Source organism: Mus pahari, chromosome 13, assembly GCF_900095145.1.
Source record: "Mus pahari chromosome 13, PAHARI_EIJ_v1.1, whole genome shotgun sequence".
Taxonomy (NCBI): Eukaryota; Metazoa; Chordata; class Mammalia; order Rodentia; family Muridae; genus Mus; species Mus pahari.
Window position 1 is genome coordinate 77,693,821 of NC_034602.1, and position 22,714 is coordinate 77,716,534.

The 22,714-nt window shown below is 44.7% G+C and overlaps 1 protein-coding gene across 7 annotated transcripts in view; it reads left to right on the forward strand.

Annotated features, from left to right (window-relative positions):
- Positions 1-22,714, forward strand: part of Slc4a4 (solute carrier family 4 member 4) — a 326,617-nt gene that overhangs the window by 31,463 nt on the left and 272,440 nt on the right. For 3 of the 7 annotated variants that reach the window (XM_021210774.2, XM_021210776.2, XM_021210775.2), the window contains exon 2: positions 15,147-15,220. In XM_021210774.2, coding sequence (XP_021066433.1) covers positions 15,148-15,220 — 73 coding nt within the window. In that variant the 5' untranslated portion in view covers position 15,147. Of the gene's footprint in view, positions 1-14,866; positions 15,221-22,714 lie in introns of those variants that run through there. The other 4 variants (XM_029545514.1, XM_029545512.1, XM_029545515.1 and 1 more) reach the window with 2 other exon arrangements.

Here is a 22,714-nt window from a genome sequence, read left to right on the forward strand (position 1 = left end):
TCTTTCTTTCTTTCTTTCTTTCTTTCTTTCTTTCTTTCTTTCTTTCTTTCTTTCTTTCTTTCTTTCTTTCTTTCTTTCTTTCTTTCTTTTTTTCATCAGCTGAAAAGTACTAGGCACACCAAAGCCAATCCAGTATTCATAGATAAGACCCTGGGTGTCTTATCTATGAATACTGGATTGGCTTTGGCTGTAAAAGCCTTTTTCTCTTAGTATTTCCAAAATTAGGGTTATGGGTGTAGGCTCGACAGTTTTTAATTATTCGGGAACAGATCCTTCTTTGAAACGTGTAAGTGTATTTGTTGTGATTTATATTCATGTATTGCTTTGGGATGAACTGGTCATAAAGAAGAAGGAGGAGGGTAATTTTTAAAATTTCAAAATTATGACTTGGGAGATTGCTTTAGTGGTTCAGTACTTGCCAGTCAAATGTGAATACGAGAGTTCAGATCCCCAGAATCCCCAGGATGCAGGGGAGCCTTGGGGGCCCCTATAATTCAAGCCTCTCAGGAGGTGCAGAGAAGTTTGCTGGTAAGACTAACCGTATCGGTGAGCTCTGGGTTTGATTGAGATAGCCTGCCTTGTTGAGTAAGGTGGATAAGCAGTGGAGGATGATTCTTTCTCTGTTTTCATTTTTTTTATTAGTTATTTTTATCTATTTACATTTCAAATGTTATCCCCCCTTCCCAGTTTCCCCTCTACAAACCCCTATTCCCTCTTCCCTCCCCCTGCCTCTATGAGGGTGCTCCCCACCCACCCACCCACTCCTGCCTCAGTGGCCTAGTTTTCCCCTATCCTGGGTCATCAGGCCTCCACTGGACCAAGGGGTTCCCCTCCCAGGGATGCCAGATAAGGCCATCCTGTGCTACATATCCAGCAGGAGCCATAGGCAACCCCTGTGTACTCTGATTGGTGATTTAGTTCCTGGGAGCTCTGAGGGGGGGTCTGGTTGGTTGATATTGTTGTTCTTCCTATGGGGTTGCAAACCCCTTCAGCTCCTATAGTCTTTGCCCTAACTTCCCCATTGGGGTCCCCACACTCAGTCCAATATTTGGCTATGTACATCCGCATCTGAATTGGTCTGGCTCTGGCAGAGCTTCTCAGGGGACAGCTATACAGGCTCCTGTCAGCAAGCACTTCTTGGCATCAGCAATAGTGGGTGGGTTGGTGTCTGCATGTGGGATGGATTCCCAGGTGGGGCAGTCTCTGGATGGCCTTTCCTTCAGTCTCTGATCCACTCTTTGTCCTTGTATTTCCTTTAGACAGGAGCAATTCTGGGTTAAAATTTTGGAGATGGGTGGGTGTCCCACCCTCAATGAGGGGGGCATGCCTAACCTCTGGATATGGTCTGGACAGGTTTTCCCTCCCCTTTGTGGGATATTTCAGCTAATGGCATCCCCGTGAGGTCCTAGGACTTTCTGGTTGCTACCCCCAGTTCTCCATTGGGGGATGATTCTTGATATCAATCTTGGGCCCCTCTACATACAGACACTGACATATACCATATTCACGTATGCAAACATGAATACACGCATATACCATACATATTAAAGCGGGCTGCTTTTCTAAAATGTTTTATTTCAGAATATTTCAAACTTGAATGGAAGAAGAAAGACCATTACAGCATCCTCACCCCTGCCCCTAGCTGTCTGTGTGCATCCCTATCCTTGCTCCTAACTGTCTATGTGCATACCCACCCCTGGATTTAGCTGTCTGTGCAGCTTTAACTATGCCCACAGTTTACCCATCAGATTCCACATGTGGCCAGTCTTGTCTCCATCCTTTACTTCTTATGTGGTTTTCTTCCTTGGGATATTGTTAAAGCAAGTCCTAGTTTGCAACATTTCACCAATTAATATTTCTAGGTACATCTCTAGGAACTAAGAACATTAAAAAGCCAGGCATGGCTCTATGGGGTGTGTGTGTGTGTGTGTGTGTGTGTGTGTGTGTGTGTTTATGTATGTGTGTGTGTATGTATGTGTGTGTGTATGTGTGTGTGTGTTTATGTATGTGTGTGTGTATGTGTGTATGTGTGTATGTATGTATGTGTGTGTATGCATGTATGTAAAACCTTGGCAGTAGAGAGTGGAGATAGGTGAATCTTGTGAGCTCAGTCACCAGACAGACTAGCCCAAACAGCCAGCTTCAGAGTCAACAAGAGATCTTACACTGGGAGGCTGGGGGCGGGGTTGGGGGGAAGAAGGGAGCCATGGAGGAAAGCATCTGAGATCCTGCTGGCCTCCTCATGCGTACACATAGGTATGCTAGAGTATGGGTATGTATGTATACTATACATATTATCATAAACGGGGGAGAAACAGAAAAGGAACCTCCAACCCTGCTCTCACGCCTAACACAGTCACTGTCTTCACTCTTCTCTAGAGAAGTTGATTTGTGCACATTAGGACCTCAGCCCACCCATTGTATTGGGTCGCTATGTCTCCTAGGTGCTCTTTATTTTCTGGAAGAGTGGGAGGGCTATTTTTTTGATGGCAGGAGCTTTTCCTATTACAAGGGTCACCCTTCTACCCACCAAAGCCAAGCAATCTTTATTCCGTTATACAGGGAGGCCAGTCCCCAGGAACCTCCACTTCCAATCCACTCAGGTTTAACAATGGAATCTGTTATTTCCATATGCCCTCTGCTCTCCTAAAACTAATCTGGAAAACTCAATTTTGAAATCAACTTGAAAGATATTACATTACTATTTGAGGTATAGATTTCAATCACAGGCAGTGATACTAACAGACCAATCCCCCCCCTCTGCTTCTATGAAGGTGTTCCGAGAGGGCACCCCCCCCCCCCCCCCCCCCGGATTCCCAGTGATGTCTATATGCTAATTGTTGGCATTCACTTCTGCGGACACTGAGCATTACATTGCTGGGACAATTCAGGTAGGTGAGGGTTTAGGGGAGTCCCCCTGAGTCTTGAGCTGCAGAGAAAATGAGGTAGACCTTAGTAACAGAGCTGTTTAATACAAGCTGGTATAGATTTCCCTTTGTGGCAGGCAGTTTCACTGTGCTGGAATCCAGGTAAAGATTAAAGATGCTGAATTCAGTGCTAAGGTTCTGTCTCTTCTCTCTCTCTCTCTCTCTCTCTCTCTCTCTCTCTCTCTCTCTCTTTCTCTGTCTGTCTTCCTTCCTTAAAAATAGATTACTTCTTATACAACACATCCTGACCACAGTTGCTCTCCCACTCCCCTACATCCCTATCTTTCCCCGCCTCCACCGACCTCCCCATACCTCCCTCTACCTCTCCCCCACCTCCCTCCACCTCCCCTATTCCTCAGATCCACTCCCCCCTCATTTTCTCTCAGAAAAGAACAGGCCTCCAAGAGACAACAACCAACCAACCATGACAAAACAAGATACAATAAGACAAGGCAAAAGTCTTCATATCAAGGCTGGACAAGGCCACCCAACAGGGGGAAAAGGGTCCCAAGAGCAGGCAAAAGAGTCAGAGACACCCACTCCCACTCCCACTTAGTAGTCCCATAAAATCCCCAAGCTAACAGCCAGGGGCTAACATCCTCTAAGGTGTCAGTACACCCTTGGAGTCCCGAGAGTGGTGGGGCCTGGCTTCAGGCATGTCGTGGAAGGAGCTGACGCTGATATTTTCCTTTAGCTTCTAAGCTAAAAGGCTGAGGCCCCTGGAAGGTCTGGGTAGGTCCAGGCAGCACCATAATGAGAACATTTATACAATGGCGGGACTAGAGAGAGTAAAGGAGGCTGTCAGCTTGGGAACATCACTGCTGCCAGGACCCTACCGTGACCTTCTGCTTCTTCAGAGTAGTGACCACAGTCCTCCGTCTTTGTCAGCATTTTTATTTTCTTTGTTTTCTTGAGAATTACCATTTTCATTGGAGTGAGACTGGGTTCTGGAGTATTTTTTTGATTTTGATTTCCTTAATGGCTAATGATACTGAGATGTTTTCATGTATTTATTAATCATTTGTACTACATTTGAAAAGTGTCTGTTCAGTTCATTTGTTTATTTATTGATTGGATTGTTTGTTCTTTTTAGTGTTCGGTTGTTTTTATATATGTTGGCTATGAGTTTCACGTGGATTAAGTACTTGGCGAAGGTTTTCTCCCGTCCTCTGGCTGCCCAGCTCCTGGACTCTACTGTTCCTTTTTGATGTGCAGACGCCTTTAGCCACTTACTTTTCATTTGTATTTTGAAGCAGGAGACCACTAAGTAGCTTCAAATTCAAGATCTTGTTCTTTTAGCCTCACTAATGGGTGCTGGGTTTGCAGGCGTGTACCGCTTCATGAGGTGTAGAAACTTTTAACTTGATACAATCTCATTTTGTCAATTCTTGTTATTATTTCCTGAGCCAACCACTATAAAATGGATAGGGAGATTTCTTAAAAAAAAGAAAAGAACTATTACTGGTACAGCTCTTTCCCTTCTGGGCATACAGCCCTAAGCATCAAAGCCAACTTACTACTGGATACCCGTGTGCCCATATTTACAGCAGAAGTATTCAAAATGATGGAATTACAGCTTCAGCCTAGCTGGCCATCAACAGATGAATGGATAAAGAAAATGAGGCATACAGACACAATGGAGTTATATTCAGCTATAACAAGAACAAAATCACATTAGTTATGGCAATATCGGTGGAGCTGGAGATCTTATCGAGTGAAACCTGCCAGATTCACAAGGGTGAGAATCTCACACTTGTATGCACATGCAGAACTGGGCGTGGGGAATGAACAAGAAAGCAGAGGAGGGACTAGTAGTGATGTGGAGGGGAAAGGGAAGGTGAGAAGGGGATGAAGAAAAGTTCTAAGAAGGGATGGATACACTCAAAGGATATTACGTACTGTATAGACATGGTTCAACAATGCTTCATGTAAATATACACTGAAGAGTGCAGAGAATAATACAGGTGCATAAAAATTGGGTTTCTATAAAGATCAAATTCAATAGTAATGTTGCACTTTGTACAGTGTTTGTCACAGACCTTGGCAAGTAGTAAATACTTGCAAGATGACTCGAACCAGTAGACAACAAGAATTGCTCAGGTGAGGACATATCTCCGTTACTCTGCCTAATAGATGTATAATTACAGAAACTCCTAATGATTTATGGTTAGACCTATAAATGACCGAATCTCTCATCTCTCATCAGAGAAGGTTCTATTCACAGTAGATGTAAATAACAGAGACACAGAACTGGCCAAGGTGCGGAGAGCAAGAGACTGAAGGATGTTCAGTCCTGAATTGAACATATATACTGCACCACACCTCCAGAAGCTCAGAGGTTGTTATGGACGAGGGTGGGACGAACAGTGTCTTCTGCAGACAGTAGGCCAGCTGTACACACATGAACTCACAGTGGATGTGACAGCATGCACAAGACCCTCGGAAGCTGAAGTCAGACCACACACCAGCACAGAGAGGGGATAGGCATGAAGTTTTACCCCTGGCCAAGGAGCTATTATTGGCAATTAGATGCTGAGAGGGGGAGAGACAGCTTGTTTTCCTGAGGTTTTTTTTGTTGTTGTTGTTCCTGATTAGTTAAACACAGTCCAGTAGAAGGCCATACATCCAAGAGTATTTGGGCAGCCCATACTGGCCTTGATGGAAAGAGGAGAAAGACCAACTGTTGAGTGGTAGGGAGGGGTGGATTTGGGAAGGGTCGGGGGAGGTGGGATTGAGTGTTATCAACACACTTAGGAAGTTGTCAAGGAACTGAAAATAAGGTATGGAGGAGAGGTAAGCCTTTCATAAGTGATTGAATGGTATGGCATGGCATGTGCATAAAATGATAGAGACCCTCTGAGAGCTCTTCAGTCTTCACTTCTACCCCTGCTGTCTCTATTTTATGGGGAAACCTAGTCTTGGGAGAGGGAATCAGAACAAAGGATAGGCATATATGTGTATGACGATGCCATAGTGGTTAAAAGAACGAACAGCTCAGATGTTCTTAATATCCGCTCCATCAGCACTATACAAGCCAGTCAGGAAAACTGCAACAGTGTCCAGACTGAAATAATGCATGGATAATTCTTAACACGTTACCTGGAACTTACTAAGAGCGTCACTGAACGCCAGCAGCTACGCTATTGCCAGTCTGTCGGTAGTTTGGGAGCTGCAATAGTGATGAGAGTGGGGGAGGGGAAGCACTTCTGCTGATGTCAGTTCTGTGTGTCAGAGGTGACCAGGGCAGAGGCTATACCAGATCAGGTGCCATGTGGCTGACTCCCAACCTGGTGTCCTGAAAAAAAAAAAATATATATATATATATATCCCTGCTTTTGAGTCCCTAACCGTCTGCCATCTTGAATCTATTCTGAGATTAATATCCACGAATCTAAAGTAAATGTTTATAGAATCATAGACTGACATGAATGTCAATGTGATATGGCATTTGCTTATTGGTGCAACCCGTGAACTACCTACTACAGATAACTAATCACTGACTGAGCTGAAATGTCTAGAGCTTAAGGTTTACTTTGACATTTCAGCTCTTTGTCCTACTTGCAAGTAGCTGCCGTGTAGCTTCTTGGTGAGTTTATTTGTACACATTATGGGATTTTAACTCATCCAGGTCTGAGCTTCGTGCTGACTTCTTATGTGGCTTCTGGGTATCTGATGTGCTAATTAGAGAAGTACATCCCATCATCCCATTCAAGCTAGGGAAGGCAGGAGCTACGGTGTGTGTGTGTGTGTGTGTGTGTGTGTGTGTGTGTGTGTGTATGTCTGCTGAGCCTCCTCTTCTGGGTTGAGTAGCTTATAGTCAACACGGAAGGTCCTTATAAAGAAGAACCAATGAATGATACTCAAAAGGAGGTAGATGCTAAATGAGTGAGTTGGGAGGGAAAGCTCTAGAAACCAGTGGCACAAACTGGAAACTACTAGTGTGGGTAGATAGGAAGCTCACTATCTACTCTTGCATTAAGACTAGCATTGTAAAGAGCTCCCTTGACTGGAAGGTGCCTTCTTTATATGACGGGCTTGTAGCTCTACCTGTCTGTTTTCCCATCATTATGCTCGGTAGCTTCCTTTCTCCCTTCTCTTTCCTTGGCTGTTGGCTGTGGAGAATGGCCACTGAAGAGGAAGGGACAGTAGAGGGACAAGCCCACTGCTGTGCTTGGCCCTAACTTCTCTTGTGGAGCAACACGAGCTGTGTCATCTTGCCCGACTCCTATCTTAGGACCTTTCTGTTCCCACACCAAACTCCTTGAAGAGAGACAGTTCAAAGTTAAGGGTTTAGAGAGAAGCCTCCGTCTTCTGCCTGGCTGGAAAAATCCTAAGAAGACATTTAAAGAGCAGGTGCTTCAAGGCAACATGAGGTTCTTACAGGAGACCCAGGAAGCCCATTAAACAGTAAACATGAGTGTAGACTGAGTCTGGGAAATGTCCTGGGCACCAGTCCGTCAGTCTCTGGTTAACATGGCGTGTCCTTCCCAGCAGTCTCACGGATAGCATGCTGTGTCCTTGTAGAACACTCTCCCTTTGGATCCCAGTGGCTTTCTTATCCCTAGAGCCCATCTGTACCTCTTGCCACTTCAGGCCTTGGCTTTTGTTACATAGTCTGTTCCAGACTGTCTGAGCTCAGATGGCAACCTGGGCACAGAGCTTGGGAGGCCCTGCCCCAACATGGAGACGATTCAAGGGGAGAGTTCAAAGGCACGCGTGGGAACCAACTCTCATTGGGACGGATTTCTAGCTTTTGGTTTATGGATTATTCAGATCTTAGTATCTTATCTGGTCCCTACAAATTTCATGTAGAAGCAGTAAGATTAATTGGATTTGGTTATTTCAGGGACTTATTTCAATACCCAAACCAGCATGAACTGCTTTAGGCTTGTTGGAAAGAGATGCTGAAGGGGGTTTGTTCACTGTCCAAAGACACAGTTACTAAAGAGGTTATCCTCAGTTTTGCCTTATTCTGTCTGTACCTAACCACCAAGCAAAATAATATGTCCAGAATGATCAGTGAATACTTTTTAGTTGGAATTTTGACTCAGTTGTAGATTGGAAGGCATAGCTGAGGAGAAATAGAGAGATTACTTTTGGAGGACAGCCCTGCACTTGGCCAGTTTTACTCCATGCTGATTAACATTTTAGAAAACTATAGCATAACCTGTATTTCTACTTTTGAAGTTCAGAGAACTCTTCAGATCTAGCCAATTTTATTCATCTTCTCCCCTCTCTGTCTACATTCTGTCTGGTTTTATTACCTGTGTAGATCCATGTTCCTGTCACCATGGATGATAAGATACAGTCAAGCTGGAACCACATCCATTGCTGTACCGCTCTTTCATAGCCACCAACACTCCCATCTCTAATCCTAGGAAACTTCAAGTCGTGTCCTTTATATGGAAAAACTGTCATTTCAGAAATGTTATATAAATGAATTATACAACATGTAGTCTTTGATGCTGGGTCTTTGTCTTAGCATAAGCCCTCTATAGATACATTGTTTTAGTGTGTGAATCAGTGGCTTATCGTTGCTTACCATTAAGCTATAGTCCATGATATGGATGAACTATAGCTTTTAAACCATAACCGTTTGCCTATAGAAAGGTACTTGAGCCAGGTCTAGGTTTTAGCTATTATGAATAAAGCTACCATGAACACTCATGGACAGGTCTCTGTATGGACGTAAGCTTTCATTTCTCTGGGACAAGTGTCTAAGAGTACAAAGGAACTTGTAAGGCCGTTTATAAGTCTGGAATTATGTGCAGCGTGATCCTGCTCTGGGTTGCAGTTTTACTTTTCCACTTTTTCCTTTAGCCTGAAATCTGATTTCATGTGGGGCCACGTTTCCCTGGCCCTCAGCCTGTGTCAACGACCAGGCTGATTAGGGAACTCCTGAGTTGGGAGGGAGGCTTACTCTACACTGTGGTCTGTTGATCTGTGGGAGACAAGGCTGCGATCAACCAAGCTCACCAGTTTTGCTGTGCAGATCTCACTCTTTTCTTACTATATCTCTCCAGAGCTTCAGCACTGTGCATGGTTAAGCCAATGACCACTGTTGTCCTCCCTCACTTCCTGTGGGGACACAAGGCCCCCAGGGATCCTCTGTGAACTTGGGAAGGGAATGGTTACAAACTTTCCTTCCTTCGCCTCTTGCCATCAGCTGTAGTGAACACATGTTGCCAAAAGATGGCAGTGCACCTTGCAGAGCTGAGATGGCTCTGTCACCCAGGACTCTGACAGCTGTATGTTGTTCTTTATATACAGGTCGCAAATACGGGACAGCACATTTTACAAAGTAGCAAAAGCACCGATAAAATGCTGTTGGTTAAAAAAGCAGAAACAAAAACAAAAGAAAACATTGTGTTTGCAGAGAGCATATAATATGAATGATTCTCTACCTCTTAGAAGTGATGAGGACAGGGGAACATGTTTAGGCGTTTTGTGCTGTTCTGGAGTAGAAATCTGTGGTGTGCTATGCTCTATCTTTTATCTGACTCAAGGTCACCCAAAGGGCAGGGAGAGCCTAGTTTTGAGGTTTGAGCTTTGTGATACCTTTAGACTGTAAGTAAAACTCTCCAGCCACACTGTGTTCATAATTACCACAACAGCAATGGCTGATATAAAAATTTTCACTCTCGGTATTTTTCCACACCCTATACATATCTGTGCCTCAGGGCATGGGAGTGTAGAATTGTTTAGCATTTGCTGGGTACAGAAAAACTTTTATAAATGGAGAGGTGACGGGTTCGTTGAATGTCACAAACAAACCCAATGGCGAGGATAGAATAAAATGTTTAAACACAAGGTTAACTAATAAAATTGAAGCTGCGTGGACAGATTGAACCAGTGATGTCAAACTCTAGTTTGGATTTGTTGACAGCCGGAGTCATTCTGCTCCCTGGTGCCACCTCTGGAAGCAGGCAGAAGTCCCGGACAACACAGGCTGTGGGGGAGATGGGCTGGCTCTGGATGCTGGTTGCCAGCTCTAGCATAGTCCCTCTATACTGTGGACAGTATGCTGAGGTTAAAGTGTTCGTTCCACACAATAGATGCCACGATCCGAGGACACACAGCACAACTGTCATCCCGGGGTGACAGGGAAACAGGTGGCTCCAACTCATCAGCAGCCTTTTTGCTAGTGCACCTCTTGGCAAAAGCCCCAGGCGAGGAGAGAACTGTGCTACATGAAGTTCTAACTCTGAAACCAGATGCTGTTACCATAGAGACAAGCGAACTGCTACCGTGGGAGGAGAGACAGGGAAGCATGGGAGAAGGAGGCAGGAGGGCAAGTGAGGCAAATCTAAAGGCTAGCATACCCGCAGACCTTCAACCTTTAACAGCCCTGGGACTAGCAGGCTGGTGTTCTTGAAGCTTGGGCGCTGGCGGCCTGCCACTTGCTGACTGGCTGAGTGGCAGCTGCTTGCGCTGTGAGTACTAGTCGGCGAGCACGTTGGCAGTTGGCAAGGGCTCAGAGGGGTGGGATCTCAGAGGGCTGGAATGTGGATGGGTGCTCTGGGCCTAGTGGCTGACAGTTTTGCACAAATGTTTCTCGTGCCGGACTTAAGTCACCCTCACAGGCCTGCTCCATGATTAGGACCGGCTGGTGAGAAGCTGCCCATTTGCCAGACGATTTGACATGGGTTCCAGTTAAATCATTTTGCTATCCCAGAATAATGGAGAATTAGGACCCCCACCTCCACCCTCCCCCTTTCCCCCACCATGGGTCTGGACTTGTATAGAAGGGATCTAACTTCTCCAATCAGAGGCCAGGTGAAGGAAGATAGCATTGACCCAAAGTGGACTTGACACTGACTGATATGAAGCTTACCCTCCCTCACCCCCAGTGCTGGTAAGGAGCTTCTAGATCCACTCTGCATTTTGCCTCACGCTGGCGACATGAGCAACAGCCGAAGTAGGGGGGTATGCGTCCTTCTCTGATTTCAGCAAATGCAGGGCACGTGTGAAGGACATTTTAAAGGACAGATTTGGGGGCCTGATTAGGGACTGGATGATTTAATTTCTTCCTACTGATTTATAGGTGGTGGTGGGGAACTGGTTAGGTCAGCCACTTTACGTAGTATCTCCATCTTACTGATAATAGCCAGCAACTGCTAAGAAATGTAAGGCTGAATAACTCATATTGGTCATGTAAAGAGGAGGGACTGCCTCTGCCCCGTGCAGAAGGCCAGAGGCATCAGGATGACCTTGCCCTTGAGGAAGAGGAACGAGGCCAGGCTGTATGCTTTTGCCCTGTTTTGCTCGCTCCTTTTCGGCAGAGAAGAGGCCTATTTGTGGGCCTTCTGTCTGAGCCGTCAGAGAGAACGAGGCTCTGATGACTTGCTATGTATAGTCTTGACGGGAATGTGAAATATGCACCAAAGAGCCAAGGAATGCACCCAGCGTGACCCCCACTCCGTGCTCGGATGGTGGGGCTGGGTTGTTTTCTCAACTTGGCTGGAGGGTTTGGGCGCTGACCTTTCTACCTTCCCTTCCAGTCGCCTCTTGGTTTTCTTGCTCCCCTTTTGCTTTACGTGTGGCATATACTTTTTTGGAACAAGCTTCGATTTCTAGGTTTAGAAAATATATCAAGAGGCAACAGGATGCTTTAGGGCCAGCCTGATGGATAAGAGGGTCCGAAATGGCGTCTACAGTCAGTTGTGTTGGATTCAGCATGCTGACTGACCCGGGGTTAGTTCTATTTTCCAAAGGGAGCATTAAAAAATAAAGAGTTAGGGTACATGCAGTGCTCCGGGATTTTGTTGTGCTCCTGAGGAGTTTAGGAAAATGTTCTCATTGCGATGTCCTCCTTATCTGTGTGCACAAATGCTGGGTAGCCGGTGGCTCCTTGCACTTTGGAACCTGAGCTCCAGAAAAGTCTTCGAGAAGGTAGACGTGATTTGTGTGTCCCTGGTGTTTGGAAGTATGTAGGGTGCACAGTAGATACTCAGTTAATATTTACTCTCCTCCTCGCTGGAGGAAGGTAAGAAACAGAAGAAGGAACAGACAAACACCCTCTCTGTTACCCCCCCCCCCCCCCCGCACTGAGAGTGGCCTGTTTCGAGGGCGTCTGTAATAGGCACCTGCGTCCTCCATATTGGCCAAATCCAACTTTGGCTTCCCCATCTCCGTCCTTCTCAGTTTTCAGGTGGGCTTCTCTGCTCTCTCTGACTTCCATGTCACCCGTGTCCAGCTTACACCGGCCTCACTGCCTGACTTGGGGATGTTGGTGTGATTTAGCAGGTAGTCACAGGTCCGATCCCTGAACCTACTTCTCGTTTCTACATGCTGGCATCTGGCAATAACTCCAGCACCAGCTTGATGCATGGATTTTGCCGCATTTAGTCCCCGACTCGGGCAGTTCTGATTGCATCAGCAACTTTTTTTTTTTTTTTTTCTTCCTTCAGGATTCACATCTCAACCTTAAAAAATGTCCAGAATGAAATCTCCGTGGCTTCCCAACACCCCAATTTTCACGCAGTGCCCTTGTTTCTTGTGGTAGTTTATGAGTTTCTCTTGGGCCCTAAGCATCTGTTTTCCACATCGCAGGTAGAGTGACCCTTTGGGAAGGGAAGACAGTTCCTGCTGGTCTCAGTCTCGGTCTCACTCTTCTTCAGAGGCTTCCAGATGCCGTCAGCTCTGACTCCTTCTCCTGGCTTGCGTGACCCGGTTCCCTCCACTTCCTGGACGGTGCTAAACGTTCCTATCCCAGGGCCTTGGCCCTTGTTTTCCCTTTGCTTGGAAGGCTCTTAGACATTTTCGCACAGCGACTTTGCCCCAAGTCACATCACTTCCTCAGAATCCTCAGTGCACCACTGAGACAGCCTCTCATGGGGTTTTACTCCCTGTGAAGCCCCCAGCGCCCTCCGAGATTATCTTGTCCCTCTGTTCGTCGTTAGGTGGTTGTTGTTGTTTTTCTAAAGGAATATTTTGTCTTATTTGTAGATTTTTTTCCCCTCCCTCTCAAGACTAACAGGAATATAGCAAGCAGTAATTAAATATTTGCAGAATCCATGAGTAACGGCTATATTATTTAACCATCTCAAGAGTCTAAGGCTTAGAGAGATTGGTAAAATGGCTTGATTTCCTAGCCTTTAAGGTAGCCCTTTCCTACCCGTCATTCTACTGACTGACCCGTATCCTATTTTATACATTTAATTTGAGTGCAGAGAGGAAAAGTCTTCTGGCAGGTGTGGGGATAAGCCACGATGTCCAGGCTCTTGTCTCCTGAGGAAGACCCTTGTAAGCCTTTCCAAGAGCAATGCGCTTCTTCTGACCCAGGTACTACCCAGGCCCCAACTCAGCTTAGTCTCTGAGAAAACACAAGATAGACCAGTAATGAGTTTCTTAGTAAAAAGGAAGAGAGAAAAAGAAAAAAGAAACATATTCAACTTATTTTGTTTTAACTTATTTTGTTACAAATTATGCTGCAGAGTGCTATTATATGTGTGTGTTCACTCTATCCCCTCCCCCTCCCCTTTCCCTCCTCCCCTGTGTGTACGTAATCAAGCACATGTGTACATGCTCATATGTGTAGTCAGGTTCTCTCGTTCTACCCCGTGGGTTCCAGGGATCAAACCCAGGTCATCAGGCTTGGAGGCAAGCCCCTCTACCCTGCTAAGACACCTCACTGGCCCGAGAAACACACTTATTAAAGTAGTATGTGCTAAGTTGGACCCTTCGCTCAAATCTCAAAGTAACCAATGCAGAATTGGTATTATTGGATGGAAGCATTGTGAACTAGATATCATTACTCTGATTTTATACAAGAAAAAAAAAATCCCTGCAACTCAGAAAAGTTAAGTCCTTTGCTCCAGGTGGCGTAACTATGAAGTGGTCAGATTGGATTTTTGTTTTTGCTTCTGACCTTTTTATGCAAAGGTGATTGCTTGGTAAGGGAGATATATTCCTAAAATAGGAAGGGAAAAACACAATTTAGTGCACCCCTGCCTAGATTGTAGCAAATATCTAAAGCACCAGATTATACAGGCAATATGGAAAACAAGCTTAACCATACCCAGTGCTCAAAGCACTGAACCAGATGCCTAGAATACAGAGAGAACATGTGGGTCTCTGGCAGACCTCATATACGGGATGACATAGAGCAGCTGTCCCCAGAGAAAGTTCTTTGTTACCAGACCCGCGCTACGCAAGCAGCAATTGAGCAGTCCAGGATTTCTTTCTGTTTCCACTATAAATAGAGTTCATGGGATTCTGTATATGGAAGTTATTGCAACAAGAAGGAGCCACAGAGTAAGGAATAAAGCCGCACTCATTCTGTAAACTAGAAACATGTTTGGCACCGGGAGGCTGGAAAAAAAAAAAAAAAACCACTGCTGTTCCTTGGATAGATTCTGAGGTCTTATTTAGCATATGAAATTGCAGAGTAGATCCTATTATGTAAGGAGGCAGGAGGACAGCAGAACATAGTTACAAAATGAAGAACTTCGTGCCCTTCAGAGAAGAGTTAACAGTGCAGACAGCGCACAGAGGGACCCGTGATAAGGGTGTGGAATGAATGTCCAGGGTGGCGTGTATAGGTGCCCATGGCTGATGCCTGGTGCGGGATAATCCTCAGATGTCAGATTTCCGTAAGGCCAACATGTGACTCAACGCTTGCCACTCAACACAGAATACTGGGCTGGTGTTAAGAGGCTGGCTGCAAGCGAGGCTCCCACTGTGCATTAGCCTAACTCCCTGTCGCTCTGTGTGTGGGTGGGTGTGCATGTGCTCGGAGGAGGGTATACATTTTGTGCAGTGGGTGTTTAAAGAGCTAAGCACAGAAACTGAATTCCCACAAACGACTCTCACGGGCACTCCAGACACACCAAACTTCCTCTCTTGGTGTTTTTTTCTTCTTCTTTTGCTTTCATCTCTGTTTCTCTCTTCTGCAACTCCCCGGAGGGAGAATCCCACTCCCGCCCCCCCCCCCCACATCCAGCCTAGAAGATCGGGATGGTTTTCTGTTCCCTATCCATGTGGCTACCCTCTCAAGGTTAGAACCGAAGCTATGTGGGGCCGGCACATTCTCCAGCACCAGATGAGAAGAGCTGCCGTGAAGGAGTGACAGCCACCAAAGGAAGAGGAGAGGGACTCTGTCCTGCTGCAAACCATGAACAACAGCTTGCAGGTTAACCTGCCCAGAAGCTGGGCTGCTTCGAGTGGCTCACTTCAGGAGAAGTCTGAGCATTCTTTTTTTCTTTTCTATTACTATAGGATGGAGGATGAAGCTGTCCTGGACAGAGGGGCTTCCTTCCTTAAACATGTGTGTGATGAAGAAGAAGTAGAAGGTGAGCCCTTTGGGTCTGGGAAAGTGTGTGTTTGTGTCCATGTCTCTGTAGATCATGAAATAAATATATCTATATCTATATCTATATCTCTCTCTCTCTATATATATATCTCTATATATCATGCATCTTGTATTTTTAAAGTTAAACACCAAGTCCTGCTTGTGGGCTTTCCTTAATCTCTACCTTTTTCTTCAATACAGGAAGTGATTTTAGGAACTTCATCGGACCCTGAGATTTGAAATCAGCAGGGTCTTACCTGTTACATTTTTTTTTTTAAGTGTTATATTAAAACAGGTGCTTGTATCAGCTTTTTGGCCCCATCAGAAATGAATGTTTTACTAGGTAACTCCCTGAAGCCACCAGATCTATAGAAATACAACTGGTAGCAGCTTCTACTATTCTTTTCCATTTTGTAGCTTACAGGGGAGAGAGGCAGATGTTGTTGGGGCGAGAGAATGATAATCACTGTTGTAGAGCGGGCAGGTCTAAGCTGAGGGTTGAGAACAGTTGTTATAGATGAGCCTTAGTTAAGAAAACACGGGCGAGCATTTTCGATCTGAAAAACTCCTCAGAACCTCTTTATCGCTCATGTTCCTTTCCAGTGCCTGTTAAAACCGGAGAGGAGTTCCATTTTATTCGGTGCTGACACACTTGAGCGTGCAACTCTCCACTAACCTCCTGACTTATCAATAATGTTGCGGGAGCACTTACTGCTTGGCTGGTAGTGAGGGGGCAGGGTTTCATTAGTATTTATCGTGGTAATGATGTCAAGGCATCAGAAACATGTTCTATTATTGGTATTTAGTATGAGGGTTATAGATAGCATTCTATTATTGGTATTTAGTATCAGGGCTATAGATAGCATCAAATGGAACCCACAGATGAACGTTGTGATCAGCTCCTGCTGCGAGTGTCACTTGAGAGGCAGTTCTGTGTTTTGGAGGCTGGTCCTTGTGGTTAGCATTTCGTGCCTCCTAAAACCTTGGTGCAGAGGACAATGGGGTTGGGAAGAGGAAAGTGAATATTGTATGTTTTTGAGTGATTCTTCAAACAGATGGAGCACCAGGTCAAGGGTTTTTGTGCCCCTATGCTCCAGGAACAGCCCCAGGATGGAGGTTTTGCTGTTTCTCATGTTTCTTTAGTGAGTTTCTTCTGCCCTGTGTGGATGATTGGTGTCCCCTCCGCCCCACCCTCTGTCTTCCCACACTTGAGCCTTGAGACTGACTAACAAGAATGCAATGCCTAAGTTTCTTAGAAAAATGGAATCTGCAGTATTTTCTCTTGTGCAGTTTTATGGGTTCCTTGCAGTTGTTACAACATGGCTATGGGAAAAAATGTCGCGTTGGAGAAGGCAAAAGAGTAGAACTTTTCTTCACTGCTGAAACTTCATTGCAGTCACTGTCATTGTCCCTGACTGTAAAGGAGGAGACACATTCACCAAGTTAGAGCAAGAGAAGTAGTGTAGGTTTGGGTGAAAACTCTATGATGTTAGAACAATTAGGGTGAAAAAAATCCTTGGGAGTTGGAATGCATGCCGTGCACACATTCTCCTTGAGAACAGGGCCCTAGCTGAGTTCTCAGGAGATGTAAATCTGGACTTCTGAAGGTGCTTCAAATCAAAAGCACAGAACTGCAGTGGGCGACCATGTTCAGGTTCTTAAAGCGTTGGCAAAGGACTGTATTTCCTGAATTATTTCCCTTGATTTTCAAGCAGAAAATTAATCTATTGATCACAGAATAAACCATAATATGAATAGCATGTGACTCTGTAGCCAGCTTTCCTAGCCTGTTCAGTGCTAGGAATATGTTGGTTTAGTGGCGACGAAGCTCTTACTTTGTTGTTCTCATAGGACACCACGTTAGCATTGCTCATTCGTGTTGCTGCCTGGTGCCTGGTCTGATCCCTGTTATGTCAAGACATGTCATGTCATCTCTTGTTGAGAACTTTTAGTGTGAGAGTTGCTTATGGTGGGTTGGGTGTAGACTTCCAGCGTGGAGATGCTCCTCCAGTAGATAAGTTGGAAGGCCATGAACTGGCTCTCCTTCAGTGCTCTTCTCTGTGGTCCTCCGCTCTCTCAGCTGGCTTCATCAGATAGACTTGGTGGGACTGAAATGAAATATTAGCTTGGGTTGAGGGTACCAAGAAGTTGAGATGGACCAAGGGTTGATGGCACATTCGTGGGCCCTGTGATGAAGGAGGAAATGGATGGTTGTCGTCATGATGTCTGATGGAGATGGACTTTCAAATAGGGATGTGTTTCTCGAGGTTATGGGTATATCACATATTTGTAATTTCATTTAAAAAGGGCATTACTGAGGGGGGAACAACGTGTTACTTCCCGAATAGCTGAGTTTTTGGCACACTTAGGAAGAAGTTAAGACTGTGGCTTGGATGGAGAGAGTTCAAAGGACAATGAGCACCTTCCTATAAATTATCAGTTATGTTTCCTTTGACCCCAGAAGTTATTTATTTTCCTTCTAAGATGACCATGACTCAAGCATATTATAACACACCTTGCAAAAGTAAGCTTAAAACTGTTGCTTTTTAGTAATTTCCATGAGTTTCAGTAACCGAGGTCAGGAGTTATGGTTGGTTTGACATGTTCATACAGGGAAAATATTTCCTAGAATCCCTGAGGTGGGTGGGATGCCTGCATTCAGTTCACCAAGGCCGGAAGAGCTTCAGGTCGCTTGGCTTCTTCTTCTTCTAATAGTTTTCTGGGGCTGGAGAAACTGAGACTTCAGACCGTGCCCCCCAGTTCACCTTGTTCAACTTTACTCTTAGTGGGCGGCATAACACTTAATCCACCCCCTAAAAAAAAAAGTCTCAATAGAGAGCCATCGGCTGCAAAGCTCCCGGTGAACAGGGTGAGTCAGGAGAACAGACATCCTTTGTTTAAATAATGAACTTATCTATGCCGCATATATTTGTAGACTTAAACTGTGTTTTCATAAATTTTCCCTCATGTGTCAATGGCTTCGATACAGCAATTCTGAAAAGAAAGCCAAGTGCCAATTTTGATCTGGAAAAATGAATGGAAGCTTTTAGATCCCTTCTCTCACAGGTCACCTTATGCTGTGTGTGGCTTCGCAGTTAACGTTCAGCGCCAAGTGTATCAACTTGGAGGAAGAATTCTGTGACTCGGACTGTGATATCTGCTCTGAATGGAAAAGTCCAAGCTTACTCTTGAGCCCTGCTATGTAGAACTGGTCAGTGGATGATAAATTGGTGCTGCCAGAACAACGCAGACCATTTCAAACAGAGACAGGGGAAATTGCCAAGTTTTGTTGGTCAAATCAAGCTTGAGATAGCCTCCCCTTCCCCAGCCCCCACCCCTCCACCCAAGATGGGAGGAATAGATTTTTTTTTTAAGAAGTCAGTTTAGAGATCAGCAGAATGGTATGTATCTGTACTAGTGCTTGAGAACCTGAGGCAGGGCAGGAGGATCAGGAATTCAAGGGCAGCCTAAAGACCCTGTCTCAAAAACAAACAAACAAACAAACAAAAAGAAAAACAAAAAATAAAAAATAAAAAAATAAAGTCAGCTTGGATTTTGGATCTGTGTGATATAAACAGATTACTTAATATTCTCATATTTTGCAATAGGGGAAAAGAGCAAACTCCACCTTATCCTTTGAGATAAGGCCTTGGCTTGGCTGGGCTAGGTAACTCCCCAGCGGCCTTGGCAGCTCATACTTCACGAGGAGGGGCCTCTCCTTAACTTTGAATCCAACTAGCAACTCAGGAAACATAAATAACTGTAGGACAATATGGTCTGAAATGTCTATGTTTCTGAGGCTTGCTCGGTGCTCCTTCAATGCTGTTAGGATATAGTGTAGCATTTTCCCCCCATTTCAAAGCTGAATCCCACAGGAAGTGCCTTCCCTCCTGTTAAAGGCAGGGACAAGCCTAGAAAGTCCCTGATGGTCATTAAGAGAGTACTGTTTCAAACTCTGGAACTTATCATGAGGGCTTTTCAGAGAAATGCATTTTGGAAATATAGGGCAGTATTTGGGATCGAGCGTCCAATCACCACATATTTGTTAAAACAAAAGATGTGTTCATCAATATAGAATGTGAACTAAATAAAACATATGCAGAACTATGTAACTCTCATATCTCTGCTTATACCTTTTGTTAGTATTTTGTTCTTAGCCCTTAAAAAGTGGTATGACATGGTCCATAATTTATCCTTGGTGTTCTGTTCGATTTCGTAAGGGTCATTTTCAGTTTTATCTTGCTTATTTGTTTGGAGTGGTAAGTAAAATAGCAAATAAACCTCCTCTCTCTAGACCCATCTTATTGTTCTGTTCTGTGTTTTGAAAACAAGAGAGTAAGATGATGAAATGGGGGCCTTTGGCTTCTTGGAGGTCAGGCCCTCAACATTTTACGGCCATGAAATCATAATGACTTAAGCTGGTTTTCAGGAGAGGATACTGCCATGCTCAATTCATGGTGTGTATTGGAGGAAGGTAGTGTTCTAAAGAAAAAAGGCAGGGCCTGGCCTGGGAGACATTTGTTAATAATTATAGTGGTCCGAACGGTAATTGCAGACAAGGGGGGAATGAAAGCCTGTCAGATGGGAAGGGAGGGGCCAGGTCAGGGCTGGGGCTATTCTGAGCTCTGGACCCAAGTGTCCGGTTGCACTGTGCTGTCCACTGAACTGCTCAGAAACTGTGTACAGAGGGAACACTTGGGCAAAGACTGCCGAAGCAAAAGCCTTCTTAGCCAAAATAATGTATCCCCACATTGGAGAACTTTAAAGGGTTTTAAAAGTTCCCTCTTGTCTAGCATCTTGGCCTTACCCTCCCTCAGCAGATGGGCTATAGATCTTTCAAAATTCCTCTCTTCTTTTTCCTTTGTCTCAGCTATCCACTCCCCTGAGGTCCTAAAGATTACAGCTCTTATCACCATCCCTTTGGGCACCTCTTGCTGTTAGAGGAGGGACATCTTTATCCCTAGATTTTGTCCTCATCCAGGAAATCTGATGAGGTTTCATGGGTTTTTGAACAGGAAACAGGCGTTACACCTTCCCAGCATTTTCCTCTGTTGAGAATTCCCTGGTAATGTTAGGGACTAAAAATCCCTTGAAGCCATTTCCTGCTCTAATTGTTGACCTTGTTTTATGGCAGTAAGCCTCAACAAACTGAACTTGGTACTTTGTGTTTTGCAAGGATTCAGACATTCTGAAATGACACTCTGGGGACAATTTTGCCTTAGATGAAGCCTCTTATCTGGTCGGTTAGTGAGATGTCTTGTATTTACGTTGGGAGTATCTACGAAAGTGTTTTATTCATGTGCTGTTCCAGTAGAGTGGTTAAGCATCAGTTGGATAAACTGATTCAACAAGACTGAATAAATAAACTCCCAAACTGAATCCTGTTATGGGATCATTGCATCAGTGAAGGAAGACACTTAAAATGGAGAGTTTGGGTTTCTTTCCCCATAAAATGGAAACCGGGCAACATGCCATTTGTAATATAACTCGTGATGATTATACAAAATGATGTCACCGATGTATGCAGCACTAAGAAGGACAGGAATGCTTTTAGATTTGGGAGAGGCAGAAGATGAAGAGCTTGATGTCGAAGTGTGAAGGCCTGGGTCTGACTCCCCCTCAGAATCCTGGACTGGGCTTGATGAGTGTCTATAATGCCTGAGTTCCTCTGTGAGTTGGAAAGTGGAGGCAAGGGTATCCTTAGAAACTCATAACCATCCTAGCTCACATAGTGACAAACAGTAAAGAGAGCCTGTCCCAAGTGAGGTAGAAGAGGCAGACTGATGTTTGATGTTGTCACCTGACCACCGAGTGTAGGCTGTGGCATATGCACACCTGCATAGTCTCTCTCTTTCTCACTCACTCACACACAAGCATACACTTGGATTATCATCTCTCTAAGAGTTCTAGATGAGACTGAGTGAGCACATCATTCTGAAGGGTTTAGTTGGTTGCAGTGTCTGTTTGCTTTCTTAGTCCCTCTTTCCTAACACTTAGCCTTTTGCCCTCTTACCTGCTTCCCCCACCTCCCAAACCCCCACTGCTTTCATTATTGGAGAGGCCAAGACAGAATGGCCAAGTGAAATTCCCAAGGACTAGCATCCATTTCTCTTTGGACTCTTTTTGTTTCTCTTTAAGCTCTGGATATAAGACTTAATGTTCATGGTTAGGCTGCGGATATATCTCACCCTTAGTTTATTAAATTGTCTCATTTTCTAAGAAAAATCATATTAAATTACATGTGTGCCTGGGGTAAACTGCTTGCCCAGTGTCAATTAAAGCCTGCAGTAGCTTCCTTGGAAAATAGAAGTGTTCTTGTGGGTCGTGTTCTGACGGTGAGCGCTACATGTGAGCATCACATATGAACACTCATAAATCACCCCCTCCCTGACACAGACTAGTATAATTCTGGGTCCTATTGGCTATGATGTAGTTTGGGTGGCAATTAAATGAGCTCATGCAACAGTGTAGAGGTACTATGTATTCTAGCCTGAGCTAAATACTTCTCTCTCTCTCTTTTTTTAATCATTACAAACCATTTTAATTTGGGGGTATTAAAAGTGGGGTCTGGTGAGTATGATGAGAGTGAGACTGAAATAAAGATCAGCCGAGCTCCCTTTGTTACCTGGTGAGCTTGGTGCTAAGATGGTGTTTCCATTTCACTTTACCCTTTGGCTAATTCCAAAAGGACTGAGGCAGGAGGCTGCCGTGACAAGGGTTCACGGGAGGTTTCTGCACAGTGCATCCCGACACTACTGATTGCCAGGTGGGATGAGAGGCGAAGGGGGTGAGGGTGGTGAGTGACATCCACTGAGTCAGCTGTATGGGTGACTTAAATAATCCCCATCTCTGAATAGCGAGAAGGCTTTTAAGTCTGGTAATTGCTTTTCCCTTTCACAGGGGTGGAATGAGAAGACAGCTGTCCTAAGGTATTCGTTGGGTTCACCTTTAGACTCCATTGATTTCGAAAGAACTACATGAGATATTATTTTACAGAATATTTTCAAGGTTGAATGCACAATATATATATATATATATATATATATATATATATATATATATATATATATATATATATATTTTAAACCAGGCTGAAATGCCTGGAAGTAGAAGTAAGGGTTAAATTTTGGTAATATTAGCCAATACATCTCTTGCAGAGGATCACAATTACGTGTTTATAGGTTGTTGAGGACATCACCCAAATTCTCGTCTGACTATTACAACTTCACTGAGAATTTCTATTTGTGCTGCAAAACCAGGGCAGTGTCTTTGGCGTCCAGTGGGAGGCTTTAGCTGAATCCAGTGGGTACATGTGTTTGGCAAATTCAATCAGTATCTGATTGTTCAGGGTTTTACTTGCTTTGATTTAGTCTGTGCTGCAGCTCGGAGGACGTGATGGTGGTGGTGGTGGAGCAGGAGTCTCTGGACCTGTTTCTATCCCTGGCTCTGCACTGCCTCTCTAGGTGACACAGGCAAACATCACTACAGCTACCGG